This window comes from Oncorhynchus mykiss, chromosome 1, assembly GCF_013265735.2.
Source record: "Oncorhynchus mykiss isolate Arlee chromosome 1, USDA_OmykA_1.1, whole genome shotgun sequence".
Lineage (NCBI taxonomy): Eukaryota > Metazoa > Chordata > Actinopteri > Salmoniformes > Salmonidae > Oncorhynchus > Oncorhynchus mykiss.
In genome coordinates, this window is record NC_048565.1 from 65306392 (window position 1) to 65322100 (window position 15709).

General features: G+C 46.2%; 1 protein-coding gene across 2 annotated transcripts in view; it reads right to left on the reverse strand.

Moving 5' to 3' along the window:
- plekhh2 (pleckstrin homology domain containing, family H (with MyTH4 domain) member 2) overlaps positions 1–15709 on the reverse strand; it is a 70439-nt gene that overhangs the window by 4707 nt on the left and 50023 nt on the right. The window contains exons 9-27 of one of the 2 annotated variants that reach the window (XM_021608248.2): positions 15561–15636; positions 15359–15453; positions 14950–15127; positions 14614–14747; positions 8278–8391; positions 7664–7750; positions 7302–7460; positions 6688–6768; positions 6402–6581; positions 4398–4506; positions 4112–4224; positions 3720–3899; positions 3029–3126; positions 2729–2906; positions 1988–2143; positions 1329–1426; positions 1081–1222; positions 558–703; positions 90–219 (exon numbers count right to left, since the gene is read on the reverse strand). In XM_021608248.2, the coding sequence (XP_021463923.2) occupies positions 90–219; positions 558–703; positions 1081–1222; positions 1329–1426; positions 1988–2143; positions 2729–2906; positions 3029–3126; positions 3720–3899; positions 4112–4224; positions 4398–4506; positions 6402–6581; positions 6688–6768; positions 7302–7460; positions 7664–7750; positions 8278–8391; positions 14614–14747; positions 14950–15127; positions 15359–15453; positions 15561–15636 (2454 nt within the window). Of the gene's footprint in view, positions 1–89; positions 220–557; positions 704–1080; positions 1223–1328; positions 1427–1987; positions 2144–2728; positions 2907–3028; positions 3127–3719; positions 3900–4111; positions 4225–4397; positions 4507–6401; positions 6582–6687; positions 6769–7301; positions 7461–7663; positions 7751–8277; positions 8392–14613; positions 14751–14949; positions 15128–15358; positions 15454–15560; positions 15637–15709 lie in introns of both variants that reach the window. The other variant, XM_021608243.2, reaches the window with a different exon arrangement.

Genomic DNA, 15709 nt, shown 5'->3' on the forward strand with positions numbered 1-15709 from the left:
TCTGAAATGTCAACAAATATTTAAATGTGTATGTGGAAGTATTTTTAAATAAAATCATTAGTCTTTGTCCAGTACATAAACACACACACCTCTGCTTCAAACAGCTTGGCCCCGAAGAAGGGCCATTTCCTAGCCACAGTCAGGTAGATGCGTACACACTCGGATGAACTTCGACCCCTGAGTGATGCCCATCGGGTGGACAGACGCTGGCGCAGTTGCCTGGGGGGGTGGGAGAGGGTAGTTTATCAATGACAGAGTGTGTGTGAGGGGGATGAATAAATAACTGAAAGTATTTGAATCAGACCAAGAGAGAGTAATAATTACCCTTCGAGAGGTGTGTGAAACTTGGGTAAAGAAGGAAATAATATCATACCCGGGTCCAAATACTATTTGAAATCTTTCAAATACTTTTAGCATTTGCTTTAGCGTGCCCTGAGTGTCATATGGTCGGGCTTTGCACTTTTAAAACTATTCTATTGGTTCCTTTGCGTCAAACAAGTCCAGACAAACGGTTTTGAACCCAGGTCTGTATAATGTAACACATTCTAGCAGCTTACCTGAGTTGTTCCTCAGTGGATGTCCTGCGGTAGTGTTTTGGGTAGAACCTCTCCAGTACCTGTTTCAGGGTCTGGTTGGACTTGGTCTGGGCTGAGTTGGGGCTGGCTGGGGTGGAGAACGGACGCTCAAAATCTCCAAACTCCACCTGAGACCAAAAACAATGACATTAACATTAAAAAAGGGGACACTAGGCTTTACAGTGCGATACCGTCTAATGTCCACGACTGACAGGGAATACTTTAAAAGGTTCCCATTAAACCTGTCTATATTCTACAACTCTGAATACACTGTTTACTTTCAAAACAAGGTGAGACAATGACAAGTTGGCAAACTTCTCACACCCAGGCTAGGGGTACTGCAATGGCATTCAATACAATTGCAAAATCCCCATTCAACACATAGACAAAGGCAGAATAGATGATACGTCATTTACAATGGGCAGACAGTGAGGAGAGAGAAAAGACACCAATGATGTGTATAACTTATGTGATGATGTACAGTAGGCATATGGACGTCACAGACCTGGGCAAGCAGGGCAGACATCTCCAGAGCCAGTTCCTTGTTGACAGGGAAGTGTCCTGCTGCGATGGCCTCGTTGGCCTGATAGACCAGGAGCAGCCTCTCTCTTTCGGACTCACCTCTCACCTGAGGAGAGAAGTAGAGCCTGCAAACCCACACCCAGACACAGGTAGAGTGTTACAAAAGGTTGACTGGTGGCGAATGAGATCTCTACATACAAACAGTATGTGAATGTAAAGTGTCAAATCTACCTGTTCTTGTAGGTGAGCCTGACAGTCCTGGTGTTCTCAGATTTGCCCGTGTGCTGCTCCTTGGAGGCCTGCTCCCATTTGGAGATGATGTCACAGATCTGCGAGAGAGGAAGACATGCAACTTTTGTGATGAAGGCTTTGTTGGGGGAAAAAAATGAATAAAGAACCCTGAAAAGGCCATTCGAACCAATTTGTTCAGCACAATAACCGTGTCTACATATGTGAACGGCACCTTTTTTGGACAAATTTTTCGGACAAACAAATATCAGGTTAAGAAGCTCTGCCCGATGACATGATCAAAAGTTAAAACATTGTAAAAACTGTGATTTTCAAATGCAAAGAGATTCGCGTTGACGTGGGGAGCAAGAAAATACCCTCCCTCCGGCTAGAAACTCTGGAGAAAAGCATAGAGAAGCATTTTATAGGACCTTTAATCTGATCTTTTTAACCACCGATCATAGAAACACGCCATTTCTACATATGTAGACACTGGTATGGTGCTGAAGACAATGAATATGAGGTTGAAAAGTGGCGGAATTACCCTTTAAGTGCTTTTCTAATAAACACAGCAGATATTGTCCCACATTTTTAAGTGGAGAAAACTCCTTCATTTTATTTGTGTGTTGACTCTGTGAACGCGGCCAGCTATTCAGTCTGACCTTGATGCCCCCCTGTAGACAGTGCTCCAGCTCTCGTCCAGTAGGGTCGTCCGTGTAGAGGCTGAAGCCTGATTGACCAGTTTTCCTCATGCCTGTGTCTTGGTTCAGCCTGCACTGAAATTCCTCCACTGTGGTAGAGGCATCAAAGCCCACTACCTGTATGGGGTACAATGCACTGTAAATACACTGTAAATGTGTGTGTGTGTGTGTGTGTGTGTGTGTGTGTGTGTGTGTGTGCGCACTAGGGTTGCATAGGGAGGGTATATTACTTGAAACTTTATTTTTTTTATCAGATTACATCTAGTTGCCTTTTGGGTACTTCAGATTATCACAGGTGTCTGTAATTATCTCACTGTGTGGCCTTATCACATGTAGAATATATAAAATAATCAAATAAGATTATTTTGTGAAAACCACTGGTGTTTAATATGAGGGTTTCAGCACAAAATATATTTGATATATTTTACCACGTCAAATGTCTTTGTTGTAAATGTTTTGATACCAAACTGGTGGCCGTTGTGAAAAAAAGTAAATAGCTGAAAGTGTTGCAGAGTTTAAAAAGTGATTTAAGTATAAATGACCAAAGCCACCATAGACTGCCATATATGACCTGTTAATTACCAAAATTACAGAAGATTCCGTTAACTTTGGTAAATTACCGGTTAGCTCGGCAACCCAAGCATGCACACCCGTGCCTCTCTCCCTGTGTACACCAACTGGTAGAGAGCGTATGTGTTGTACCTGGTATGTATTGTTGAGGAAGTGAACAGGTACACTGAAGGGCAGTGAGTGGTGGTATGGGTTCCTGAGAAGGATAGACAGGATCTCCATACGGGACGCCCTGGCCTGGCGCTCACCCTTCTGCTGTGTCCGCTCTACCGACCTCTGACAGTAGATGGCGTATTTACCCACCTCTGTTCTGAGAGAGACACAGGGGAAAGTACAGTCAAATCGCAGGTAAACACAGGGTTGGGTGAGCAAATGAGCGACTAGGAAGTCAGACTAGGGACAATTTGCATGCGTGCGTGTGTGGGTGCTCACCTTGAGTCTCCATGCCTCTTAAGGTGTACCTGCAGCAGCCAAAGGAAGGGGTGCTGGGGCAGAAAAAGACCCACACACAGAGCCAGGAACTGCCAGCCCTGTATAAGACCATACACACATACACTCCGATTTGTTAACTCCGTATACTAAACATCCGGAACACCTTCCTAATATTGCATTGTAAACCCAGCCACATTGTAGTTCTTGACACAAACCGGTACGCCTGGCACCTACTACCATACGCAGTTCAAAGGCACTTGAATCTTTTGTCTTGCCTATTCACTCTCTGAATGGCACACATACACAATCCATGTCTCAACTGTCTCAAGGCCTAAAAATCCTTCATTAACCCGTCTCCTCCCCTTCATCTACACTGATTGAAGTGGATTTAACAAGTGCCATCAATAAGGGATGAAAACGTTCACCTGGATTCACCTGGTCAGTCTATGTCACGGAAAGAGCCAGTGTTCTTAATGTTTTGTACACTCAGTGGATAAGGGCAAACTCTGTTTAAATCCATTGCAGTTCACTAGTTCATATTCAAATACATACTCTGCATGCTACAGTTTAACGCATTCGCAACAATCTATTCATGGCCGCCACAAGCCATTGTGTTTGTCAGGTGTGGACTGTATGTCGTTTTTCATGTACTCCTGCTGCCCCCGGATGGTGCAAGAGTGTGTATGTGTACCTGTAAGGGCCAGGGCTGCCCTTGGGGCTGTCTCTTGGTTGTCTGTTTGATGAGCTGACAGAATAACTCGTTCTGTAGCTCCGGGTGGGTCAGGCACACCTGCAAAGCACTCTGGGCCAGGGACACGTGGTAGTCAATAGCTGGAGCATCGATGGCCACGTTGATGAAGAGCTGGCATGTCTAGAAGAGTGGGAGAGAGGGGGACAGAAAGAGAGAGAGGAGATAGAAAGAGAAAGGAGGAGAGAGTCCTTGGAAAAAACGGACATAGCTCTTTGAATATCATTTATTGTCAAACGACTGCAATGCTAACCAACTCTCTTTGCGCGTACATGTCTGTTGGTGTGTGTGCGTGAGTGTTTGTGTGCGTGTGTGTGTGTGTGTGTGTATCCTACCTTAAACAACTTGATGGCCTCAGTCTGCAGGGCCTGAGAGGGCAGGGTGGTGAGGGCAGAGACCAGACCCTCTTTACTGAAACACAGCATGGGGTGTCTCCAGCTCTGAGAGTCTGAACGAAAGAGCAAGAGAAAAATAGCAAGTTAGGAAAGCGCAGTCCAAACTATTGACATACTGAGGAGAAGTCTTGCACGCCCGACTTTACAGGCTCTTCAGCTGTTGAAAGTGACTAACTGTTGAGATACTGAATCAGACAAAAGTCAGGAAGAGCAGTATGACACTCACTTGGTTCTCCCTCCACATTGAGCAGTTTGCCCACCAACTGCTCAAACTCTGTGCCCACCTTGCCCAAAGTGGTGCCCGCTGCCACTGACAGGTGATACAGCCAAGCATCCTAAAGAAACCAGAAGACAGGACAGAACTTTCACGTAGCTTTAAGTGTTCATCCCCGTTGGATTTTTTCACACTGAAATGGATTTAATTGGGATTTTATGTCACCAATCTACACAAAATACTCCATAACGTCAAAGTGAAAAGAAAATGATATAAATGTTTACAAATTTATGAAAAATAAAATGTATTAACCCACTTTGTTACCTAAATAAGTTCAGGAGTAAAAATGTGCTTAACAAATCACTTTTTAAAAATTTATTTTTATACCTTTATTTAACTAGGCAAGTCAGTTAAGAACAAATTCTTATTTACAATGATGGCCCGCCGGCCAAACTCGGATGACACTGGGCCAATTGTGCGCCGCCCTATCACGGCCGGTTGTTTTACAGCCTGGATTCAAACCAGGTTGTCTGTTGTCTGTAGTAGTGACGCCTCTAGCACTGAGCTGCAGTGTCTTAGACCACTGCGCCACTTGGGAGCAACATAAGTTGCATGGACTCATTCTGTGTGCAATAATAGTGGTTAACATGATTTCTGAATGACTACCCCATCTCTGTACCCCCCACCCATACAATTATCTGTAAGGTCCCTCAGTTGATTAATGAATTACAAGCACAGAGTCAACCACAAAGAGCCGGGAGCTTTTCCAATGCCTGGCAAAGAAGTGCAACGATTGGTAGACGGGTAAAAAAAAAAACAGAAACTGAATATCCCTTTGAGCATGGTAACGTTATTAGGCTTTGGATGGTGTATCAATACACCCAGTTACTACAAAGATACAGGTGTCCTTACAAACTGAGTTGCTAGAGAGAAAGAAACCGCTCAGGGTTTTCACCATGAAGCCAATGGTGATTTTAAAACATATACAGAGTTTAATGGCTGTGATGGGAGAAACCTGGATCGCTCAACAACATTGTAGTTACTCCACAATAGAAATGAAAAGGACGCCTATACATAATAAAAATATTCCAAAACATGCATCCTGTTTACAACAAGGCATTATAGTAATACAGCAAAACAATACAAAAAAGTGGCAAAGGAATTAACTTTCTGTCCTGAAAACAAAGCATTATGTTTGGGGCAAATCCAACACAGCACCATAGAGTACCACTCTCCATATTTTCAAGCATGGTGGCTGCATCATGTTATGGGTATGCTTGTCATCGGCAAGGTCTGGTGACAATAACCTAAAACACAAGGTCAAATCTACACTGGCGTTGCTTACCAAGAAGACAGTGAATGTTCCCGAGTGGTCTAGTTACAGTTTTGACTTAAATCCGCTTGAAAATCTATGGCACGACTTGAAGTTGGCTGTCTAGCAATAATCAACAACCAACTTGACAGAGCTTGAAGAATTTGAAAAGAACAATGGTCAAATATTGCACAATCCAGGTGTGCAAAGATTTTAGCGACTTAGCTACCCAAAATACTCACAGCTGTAATTGCTGAAAAAGATGTCTCTAACATGTATTGACTTAGGGGGTGAATACCTATTTAAATGTGTGTTTTATAAAGAAAAAAAAAAAAAAAAACTTTGACATTACAGAGTGTTTTGTGTAGATCTTTGACCATTTTATCCCCATTAAATACATTTAAATTCCACTTTGTAACACAATAAAATGTTAAGAAATCTGGGCGGGGGGTGGGGGGGGGGGACTTATGATAGGCACTGTACAGTATATTGGCTAAATACTGCAGTATTAGCAGTATCTACCACTTGGGTAAAGCATGGTGCTTGCAACACCTCAGTTGTGGGTTTGATTGTAGCATATGGAACACGTACTAAAATGTATTCCCTGTAGGTAATGTTTGTGTCTGTGTGACCATACTGTACTGGCTTTTTATCATGGGATGTTCTCTACCATGCATCCATACTGATTTTGGCTCCTCTCATACCTTCTCATGTCGGGATTCAATGAGCAGGTAGGTGGGGCCCTGCTCCTGGGGATGGACAGCTATGGTATGGGGCGGGGCCTCTAAGCCCCTCCCGCATGACTTTAGCTCCTCATCCGAGTCATGTGACCTGTCCACCTCCTCCACCCGAGCCTCCCACAGCTTGATCTGACCTAGGGGGAACTGATGGGGCACACAAGCACACACACATGCACACTGCGTGTTGGTATGGTGAATGGGAAGATAGGTGAGAGTAGAGTGTGTGAGTATTAGTGAAGGAGTTGTGTACCTTGTCTTCCTGACTGCGGAAGTAGTAGAGTGTTTTACCGATGAGGGCACACCACACCCGCTTGGAGTAGCCATGTTTCACCTGACAGAGATACAAAAAAAGTTACCTTCACTTCAATGAGGCACTGGTCATTGGTAACCACCTTAGTCAACCAAATGTCAACAGTCAACTCATAGAGTCATAGTTCAAATAGAGAGTTTAAGGGTCAATCTGCAGTTCAAACAATAACAAAGCCTTGCACCTGGCCACTGTTTTGGTAAACAGCGATGCAGAAATGAGTAGGGCTGAAGAAATGTAACCACTCTAAAATGTATAGACAGAGCTATGGATGCAAGGGCATATCATCCATGATATCAAAATGCTAGTTTAAACAACATTTTGAGGCTGTACAAGGTTTGTTTACAATGACATTGTTTATAAACAAAGGAGTAAAAAAAGCTTATATTTCGGGTTCTGATTGGGTTAGACAGTTGAACTAAGCTCATGAGGCATTTATAAGTTATAATCCTCAAGAACCAATATATATATATTATGAATTTTAAAAAGTAACAAAACGGATGTAGCCCCTTTAAAGTTCATGGCTATCAGGGATATTTAGTGATGTAAGTCAGAACCTTGATGAGGTGGCCCTTCATCCCGGGTCGTATCTCAGGCTGAGCAAAAAGTGGGCTGGCTGTTTTGACCCTCAGAACACTCTGTAGAACCCTCAGCCACTCCTCTAGCAGGTTGGGAGAGTCTGCCTTCAGATAGTATACCCTCTTCCCTGTAACAATCTGAGATCACACACGCATGGCACGCACACAAACACATACAGGAAATGATAGTTAATGCTAAAAATGTGCAGGCAAATATCCACATGAACACACTCCTGCTCTCTCTGTCGCGCACACACGCACACACACACACACACACACACACACACACACACACACACACACACACACACACACACACACACACACACACACACAAGTACCTGGAGCACTTGCTTCCCGTCACCGCGGGCGATGCTACTGGTGGCGTTGACCTCAATCTGACCCTGTGGTCTCCGGATGACATCACTCTGGGAAGACCAATCACATGGGCTTGTTCAGTAAATGACATAAGTGAGTGTTACAGTTCACTAAACCAAATCATCAGAGCAGTCATGAGAGCTACAGACGTAGAGCTTCATTTGATCACTCTTTTGTTGACGTGTATTGTATTCAAGGTTTAATAAAAAGGCTTCTAAAGTTTGTAATTTCCACTTTAAAATGTCAGACTTCAACAAAAAATGTATATTAATTATAATCCACATAATAATTCACATTTCCTGTTGCTACAGGTTTATTTGAGCAAACTGGCTCAAATTAAGATCCGTTTTCTGTAGACTTGAGCCTGTACAAGGAGACATGGCAGAAAAGCACACACTAAATATAACCTCAGCTATATATAAACCCATAAATAACAGATCCAAACAGTGTCAGTCCACATTCATTTCAAAGCAAACTCTTGAGGACAGTTGGTATACATGATTTGAGCGAGTGTGTGTGTGTGTGTGTGTGTGTGTGTGTGTGTGTGTGTGTGACTGTGTGACTTTCTTTAACTGACCGGTGACTTGTAATAGAGCAGCTCTCCATCTTTGAGGACAAACCAGCGCCTCTTCCATGTCTTCTTCCACGTCTTCACCATCTTCAGGAGGTACCCTGACTTCTCCATGGGCTCCTAGAAACCCATGAGGCGGGGAGTGGTGTGTGAGTATAGTATCAGCTGTAGGGTATACAGTGCATTCGGGAAGTATTCAAACCCCTTGACTTTTTCTACATTGTGTTATGTTATAGCCTTATTCTAAAACTGATTAAATCGTTTCCCCCCCTCAATCTACACAATACCCCATAAAGACAAAGCAAAAACAGGTTTTTAGAAGCGTAACTAGTCTCCCAGCGTAACTAGTCTCCTGAATGCCAAGCGTAACTAGTCTCCCAGTCCCTGCCTCTGAAAAACATCCCCACACATGATGCTGCCACCACCATGCTTCACCGTAGGGATGGTGCAAGGTTTCCTCCAGACATGACGATTGGCATTCAGGTCAAAGAGTTCAATCTTCATTAGGTCAGAGAATCTTGTTTCTCATAATCTGAAAGTCCATTAGGTGCCTTTTGGAAAACTCCAAGTGGGCTAGCATGTGTATTTTACTGAGGAGTGTCTTCTGCCTGACCACTCTCTGGAAGGTTCTCACATCTCCACAGAGAAACTCTGGAGCTCTGTGAGAGTGACCATTGGGTTCTTGGTCACCTCCCTGACCAAGGCCCTTCTCCCCCGATTGCTCAGTCTTCCATTTAAGGATATGAAGGCCACTGTGTTCTTGGGGACCTTCAATGCTGCAGAAATGTGTTGGTATCCTTCCCCAGATTGTCACAGGTCAGGTTTTCTCCCTTGAGTGGACTACCTGTGGTTGCCACTGAAGAGCACCCTTGGGTTTATTCTAGTATCCAGGTGACCCTGATTGGGCTTATTGGGATCACCAGTTGGATGACTATTTAGGTTCCTCTGTGGACTGTGCCAGTTGCTCAGTTCTCATGTTTTGTTCAATGTTCTCGTGTGCCCTTGCTTTGTTGTTTTGCTATGAAGACCTTAAGTAAATATTCTGGACTTACCCTTACCTCTGCCTGCAGTGTTTCTCTGCGCCTGGGTTCAAGTTCGTACTAGCACTAATATCACAGTAGACCTGAACCACTGGCCCAGTCCACAGAGGAACCTAAATAGTAATCCAGCAGGTGATCAAATCAGGGTCACCTGGATACTAGAAGAAACCCAGGGATGCTCTCCAGTGGCAACCACAGGTAGTACATTCAAGGGAGAAAACCTGACTTGTGACAGGAGCTTATCGTTCTGGCCATCCGGATTGACAACCGGCTTCGGTAATGTCGTCATGAGCGGATGGAGGGGTCCCGAGTTGGTTCCAGTGTTTCGGGCTCCGCTGAGGGAGTCGATTCTTCATTTGTTCCACTGCCGTATGCTGAGCCTGTCCACCGTCAGGGTTCTCAATGTGGCTATGGTTCTCCTTCAGAGGAGCCGATGCAATTGGGAGGCACCACACTTTCCGCTCTGGAGAGTCAGATACAATCTCCAACAACTGATACGGTACGCACCTCGCACATTAGCTCGCCAAAAGAGGCTGCCACTCACTAAGCTGGACACTCCGTTGTCGGTCACTATGCTAGATGGTCAACCCCTAGAGCCTGGGAAGGTGAAACAACTCACCATGCCTATTCAGCTACAAGTTCTGGATGACCATGTGGTGCTTATCCAGTTACATCTGGTGGACTCTCCTGAGCTTCCCCTGGTTCTTGGACATCCATGGCTTTCCACCCATAATCTTCAAATTGACTGGCCTTCGGGAAGAGTTCTGGGATGGAATCCTTCATGCCAGTTCACCTGCCAGCAACTCTCTCCACACCTTTCCGGTCCTGCTCGTCTGGAGACTTCCAATCCTCCTGTTCCTCTGGCTGGGAATGACATGCTTGATCTTTCCCGCGTACCTCAGGATTACTGGGATATGGGTCAGGTCTTCAGCAAACAGAGGGCCAGCAAACTACCTCCTCACAGGCCCTACGATTGTGACATCTACCTCCTGTCCGCCACCACTCCTCAGAGAGGGCTGTATTCTCTCTCAGGTCCAGAGACTGCAGCCATGAACAGTTATATTGAGGAGGCGCTGGCAGCTGATTTTATTCAGCTGTCCACTTCACCTGCAGGAGCGGGTTTTTTCTTTGTTGGGAAGAAGGATGGGGGATTACGTCCCTGTATTGATTACCGGGGTTTAAATAATATTACCATCAAGAACCGTTATCCCCTTCCATTTAGGTCATCAGCTTTTAAGAGGCTCCAGGGAGTTACGGTTTTGTCTAAATCGGATTTACAGAACGCATACAATCTGGTGTGCATCAGACAGAGAAGAGTGGAAGACAGTGGAAGACACTCCTAATGGACATAATGAGTACCGGGTCATGCCGTTTGGACTTACTAATGCTCCAGCCGTTTTCCAGGCCCTGGACAATGATGTGCATCACGACTTCCTTCACCAGTTCGTGTTTGTGTTCCTGGATGACATCCTCATCTTCTCCAAGTCCATGGTTGAACACGTCCAACATGTCCGGCAGGTTCTTCAAAGACTCCTCGCTCATCATCTGTTCATGAAGGCCAAAAAGTGTGAGTTTCACGTTCCTCAGATCTCCTTCCTTGGGTATATCGTGTCTCAGGGCTGTGTACTAATGGACTCCAAAGGGGTAGGAGCGGTGGTCAACTGGCCGTGACCCAGCACGGTCAAGGAAGTTCAGCGTATTTTGGGTTTCGCTAATTTCTACCAGATATTTGTGAGAAACTTAAGTGTTGTGGCAGCGCCATTGACAATGCTCAACAAGGGCTCGGCTGGGCATATATGCTGGACCCTGCTGCTGAGAAGGCATTCCAGGACCTGAAACGTTGTTTTCTTCCTGCACCCATTCTCGTTCTTGCAGATCCTTCTCTCCCCTTCGTGGTAGAGGTGGATGCCTCTGATGTTGGCGTGGGGGGAAGTTCTGTTTCAGCGCTCGGTGAAAGACCAAGCTTCATCCCTGTGCCTTCTTCTCCAGGCATCTCACTCCAGCGGAGAGGAACTATGATGTCGTTAATCGGGAGCTTCTTGCGGTCAAACTGGCTTTGGAGGAATGGCGACACTGGTTGGAGGGTTTGGAACATCCCTTTACGGTTTGGACTGACCACAAGAACCTGGCCTACATCCAGGAGGCTAAACGCCTCAACCACCGACAGGCTCATTGTGCTCTCTTCTTCACTTGGTTCAGATTCATGTTATCATACCGTCCGGGGTCTAAGAACGTGAAGCCGAATGCCCTTTCTCGCCAGTTCCAGTGAGGATTGGCCGCTTGAATCCCTCATTCCCAGGTTGCTAATCCTCGCGCCAGTGTCCTGGTGTATAGAGACTGTAGTGAGGGAGGAGCAGGGTAGGGAGGCAGTTCCATACGGCTGTCCACCTAACAGACTTTTCTGTTTCTCTTGGGGCACGGTCCAAGGAACTTCAGTTCACTCGTCGCGTTTCACCTCTCATCCGGGAGGGCAGCGAATGCTAGAGTTTTTGAGGAGGAGGTTTTGGTGGCCCTCGGCGGAGGCAGACACTCAGACCTTTGTGGCTGCCTGTCCGACATGCGCCCGGTACAGGACTTCTCGTCAGCAGTTTCTGGGGCTTCTTCATCCACTGCCAACACCTTCTCGACCCTGGTCCCATCTCTCTATGGATTTCATCACGGGCCTTCCATCCTCAGAGGGACACACGGTCATCCTGGTCATTGTGGACCGCTTTTCCAAGGCGGCACATTTAATTCCGCTGCCTAAGCTTCCATTTGCCATTCAGCATTATTTCCGCCTCCACGGACTTCCTCTGGACATAGTCTTCGACCGGGGCCCCAGTTTGCCTCCAGACTTTGGAGGGCATTCTGTACTCTTCTGGGGTAATCAGCCAGTATGTCCTTGGGTTATCACCCTCAGTCCAACAGTCAAACTCAGTGGGTGAACCAGGATCTGGAGACCACCTTACAATGCTGTGTGTCCGCCAACCCCCCCCACTTGGAGTCAGCACCTTCCCTGGGTGGAGAATGCTTACAACACTCTCTAGTGTTCCTCCACTGGCCTGTCACCATTCCAGGTGTTATACGGTTACCAGCCCCCCTTGTTTCCAGATCACGACTCATCTCTCGTTGCCACTGGACATGGAAGAGGGCTCGTCAGCGCTCCTGAGGTCCTCAGCTCGGGTTCAACGACAGGCCAACCGTCATCGCCGCCTGAGTCCCCTCCTCCGTTCAGGCCAGATGGTCTGGTTGTCTACTAGGGATCTGCCTCTACGCGTGGAAGTTGATTCTCTGGTACGTTGGGCCATTCAAGGTTCTACGGCGCATCAATCCAGTGGTCTATCGTCTTCCCCGGTCCATGAGGGTTCATCCTAATTTCCACATCTCCAGACTTAAGCCTGTGGTGCTCAGTCCTCTGGTTCCAGCCATTCGGCCTCCACCTCCGCCTCGCGTGATAGTGGGACAGCCAGCCTATACGGTGCGAAGCATCCTCTCCAGTCGTCAGTTCCGGCGAGGGACTCAGTATCTCGTGGACTGGGAGGGTTACGGGCCTGAGGAACGTTCCTGGGTTCTGGCCCGGGACATTTTGTACCCAGGACTCATTCGGGTCTTCCGTCGATGTTCAGCTACCCCTGGTGGAACCCTTACCTCTGCCTGCTGTGTTTCTCTGCGCCTGGGTCCAAGTTATTACTAGCACTAATGTCACACAGATCTGTGCCTCGAAACAATCCTGTCTCGGAGCTCTACGGACAATTCCTTCGACCTCATGGCTTTTCTCTGACATGCACTGTAAACTGTGTGACCTTATATAGACAGGTGTGTGCCTTTCCAAATCATGTCCAATCAATTGAATTTACCACAGGTGGACTCCAATCAAGTTGTAGAAACATCTCAAGGATGATCAATGGAAACAGAATGCACCTGAGCTCAATTTCAGGTCTCATAGCAAAGGGTCTGAATACTTTATATATATATATATATATATATATATATATATATATATATATATATATATATATATATATATAAAATAAAACTTATTTACATATCTATTATTATTATTATATTTTTTTTAATTTTACCCAATTTCGTGGTATCCAATTGTTGTAGTAGCTACTATCTTGTCTCATTGCTACAACTCCCGTACGGGCTCGGGAGAGACGAAGGCTGAATTTCATGCGTCCTCCGATACACAACCCAACCAGCCGTACTGCTTCTTAACACAGCGCGCATCCAACCCGGAAGCCAGCAGCACCAATGTGTCGGAGGCTACACCGTGCACCTGGCAACCTTGGCTAGCGTGCACTGCGCCCGGCCCGCCACAGGAGTCGCTGGTGCGCGATGAGACAAGGAGATCCCTACTGACCAATCCCTCCCTAACTCGGACGACGCTAGGCCAATTGTGCGTCGCCCCACGGACCTCCCGGTCGCGGCCGGTTACGACAGAGCCTGGGCGCGAACCCAGGGACTCTGATGGCACAGCTGGCGCTGCAGTACAGCGCCCTTAACCACTGCGCCACCCGGGAGGCCCATATCTATTTATTATAGAAAAAAATATTTTCTCCCCAATTTCTCATCGCTCTAACTCCCCAACGGTCTCGGGAGAGGCAAAGGTCGAGTCATGCGTCCTCCGAAACATGACCCGTCAAGTCGCGCTTCTTAACACCCGCTCGCTTAACCCGGAAGCTAGCTGCACCAATGTGTCGGCCCGCCACAAGGAGTCGGCCTACCACCATGACGTGGAAATGCATGAAAAGTTTATCAGCAGATGAAAAAAAGTTATGGACTTCACATGGTGATTAACTATAGTTGATCATACAAATCTTCAATAGGCTAAATATCGAGGGTAGGCTATTATTTGATTTGCTGGTGACATGATGATCGGTGCTTGGTTGCCAATTATCAAATAAAATGATTATCCACAATTTCATCATATAACCTGTCCACGTTATCAGCAAACTCTTATCAAGAGAGCGTGCGCCAAAACCAGATTGGGCAAGTTCGCTGTATTATTGGAACAGTTGATGAGACAAAACCATCGGTAGAGTTGAAAATGCAATGGAAACACATATAACTTAAGATTTTTTAATTCGGTACATACATGGGAACATAACTGCTAAAGTGTTTTTTATGTGCAGTACGTCATCACGCAGCGCCTTTTTATCCGCAACGAGTCAGTTTGATGGAAACGCCCCTCTGGTGGCGTATTGTATCATGCAGATTTTAGAATATTGGAATGAAAATCTGTCGCCAGTTGGATGGAAACCTAGCTATAGAGATAGAGAAACGTGGCTTGTGCTCAACAAAAAGACAATGTTCTTACACTCTTGCCGTTGTCGCGGGTGCTGGAGCAGGTCTTGGGCAGTTTCTGCTCTGGCTCAGAACACTCTGTGTCAGTAGAGTAGGCATCAGGAGGAATGGCATAGTCACTCTCTGATGTCATGGACGACATGGACACTGCTGGACAAGCAGGGACAACACAAACAGTCATGAGAACATGGTAATAAACACGTATGGATTTGGTTTTAATATGAAGCAATGTGAGATGCGTTCTCTTGTGTGAGTTTTCTTGTAGTGTGTGTGTGTGTGTGTATGTGTGTGAGGTGTCTGACCGTGTGTGTCTGTATTTATGAAGAGTCTGTGTGTGTGCGCGCAGTACCTCTCTTGAGGGAGCGGGGGCTGCCGGGGTTGCTGTTCTTGCGGGAGCCGGATCTAGAGGGGTGTGAGCTACATTTAGATGCTTCCTCTACTTCTGAGCTGGACGACTCCTCTGAGCTGGACGACGACTCTGAGCTGCACGACTCTGAGAATGGACTACTACTCAGCAGAGTGGCTTTCTAGAGAAGGTAATACACACCATCAGCTTGACACACACACACACACACACACACACACACACACACACACACACACACACACACACACACACACACACACACACACACACACACACACACACACACACACACTAGAGGGTCACATTAAAAGCAGGACTTCTGTGGGTGACACACACACACACAGTATATTTGCACACTCACACGTACACACGTACACATGCACACACCTACCCCCTTCAGCGTAGTGTAAACAGGCGTGGTCATGTTCTTATAGATGAGGGATGTGTAGAGCACAAAAGCAGGGTACGAGGACTGGAGGGAGGGGTCTGGAACAGAAATGACAGTTCAATCAGCCAATCACAGAGCCTTCTACAAAACACAGGGCCAATGGCAGAACGGTACTGACCCAGTAATTTCGTCTTCTCTCGCTCACCTTTGCTTGTCTGGTCTGTACATGAGGTCTCTGACAGCCTGATGCCAGACTTAGCCACTGCATATATCCGGCTTTCCTAAAGTAACAGTCAACACAAGCAAAGCATAAAACACTCAAAGTATGTACAATAAAAGGTAGATAGAACTTAG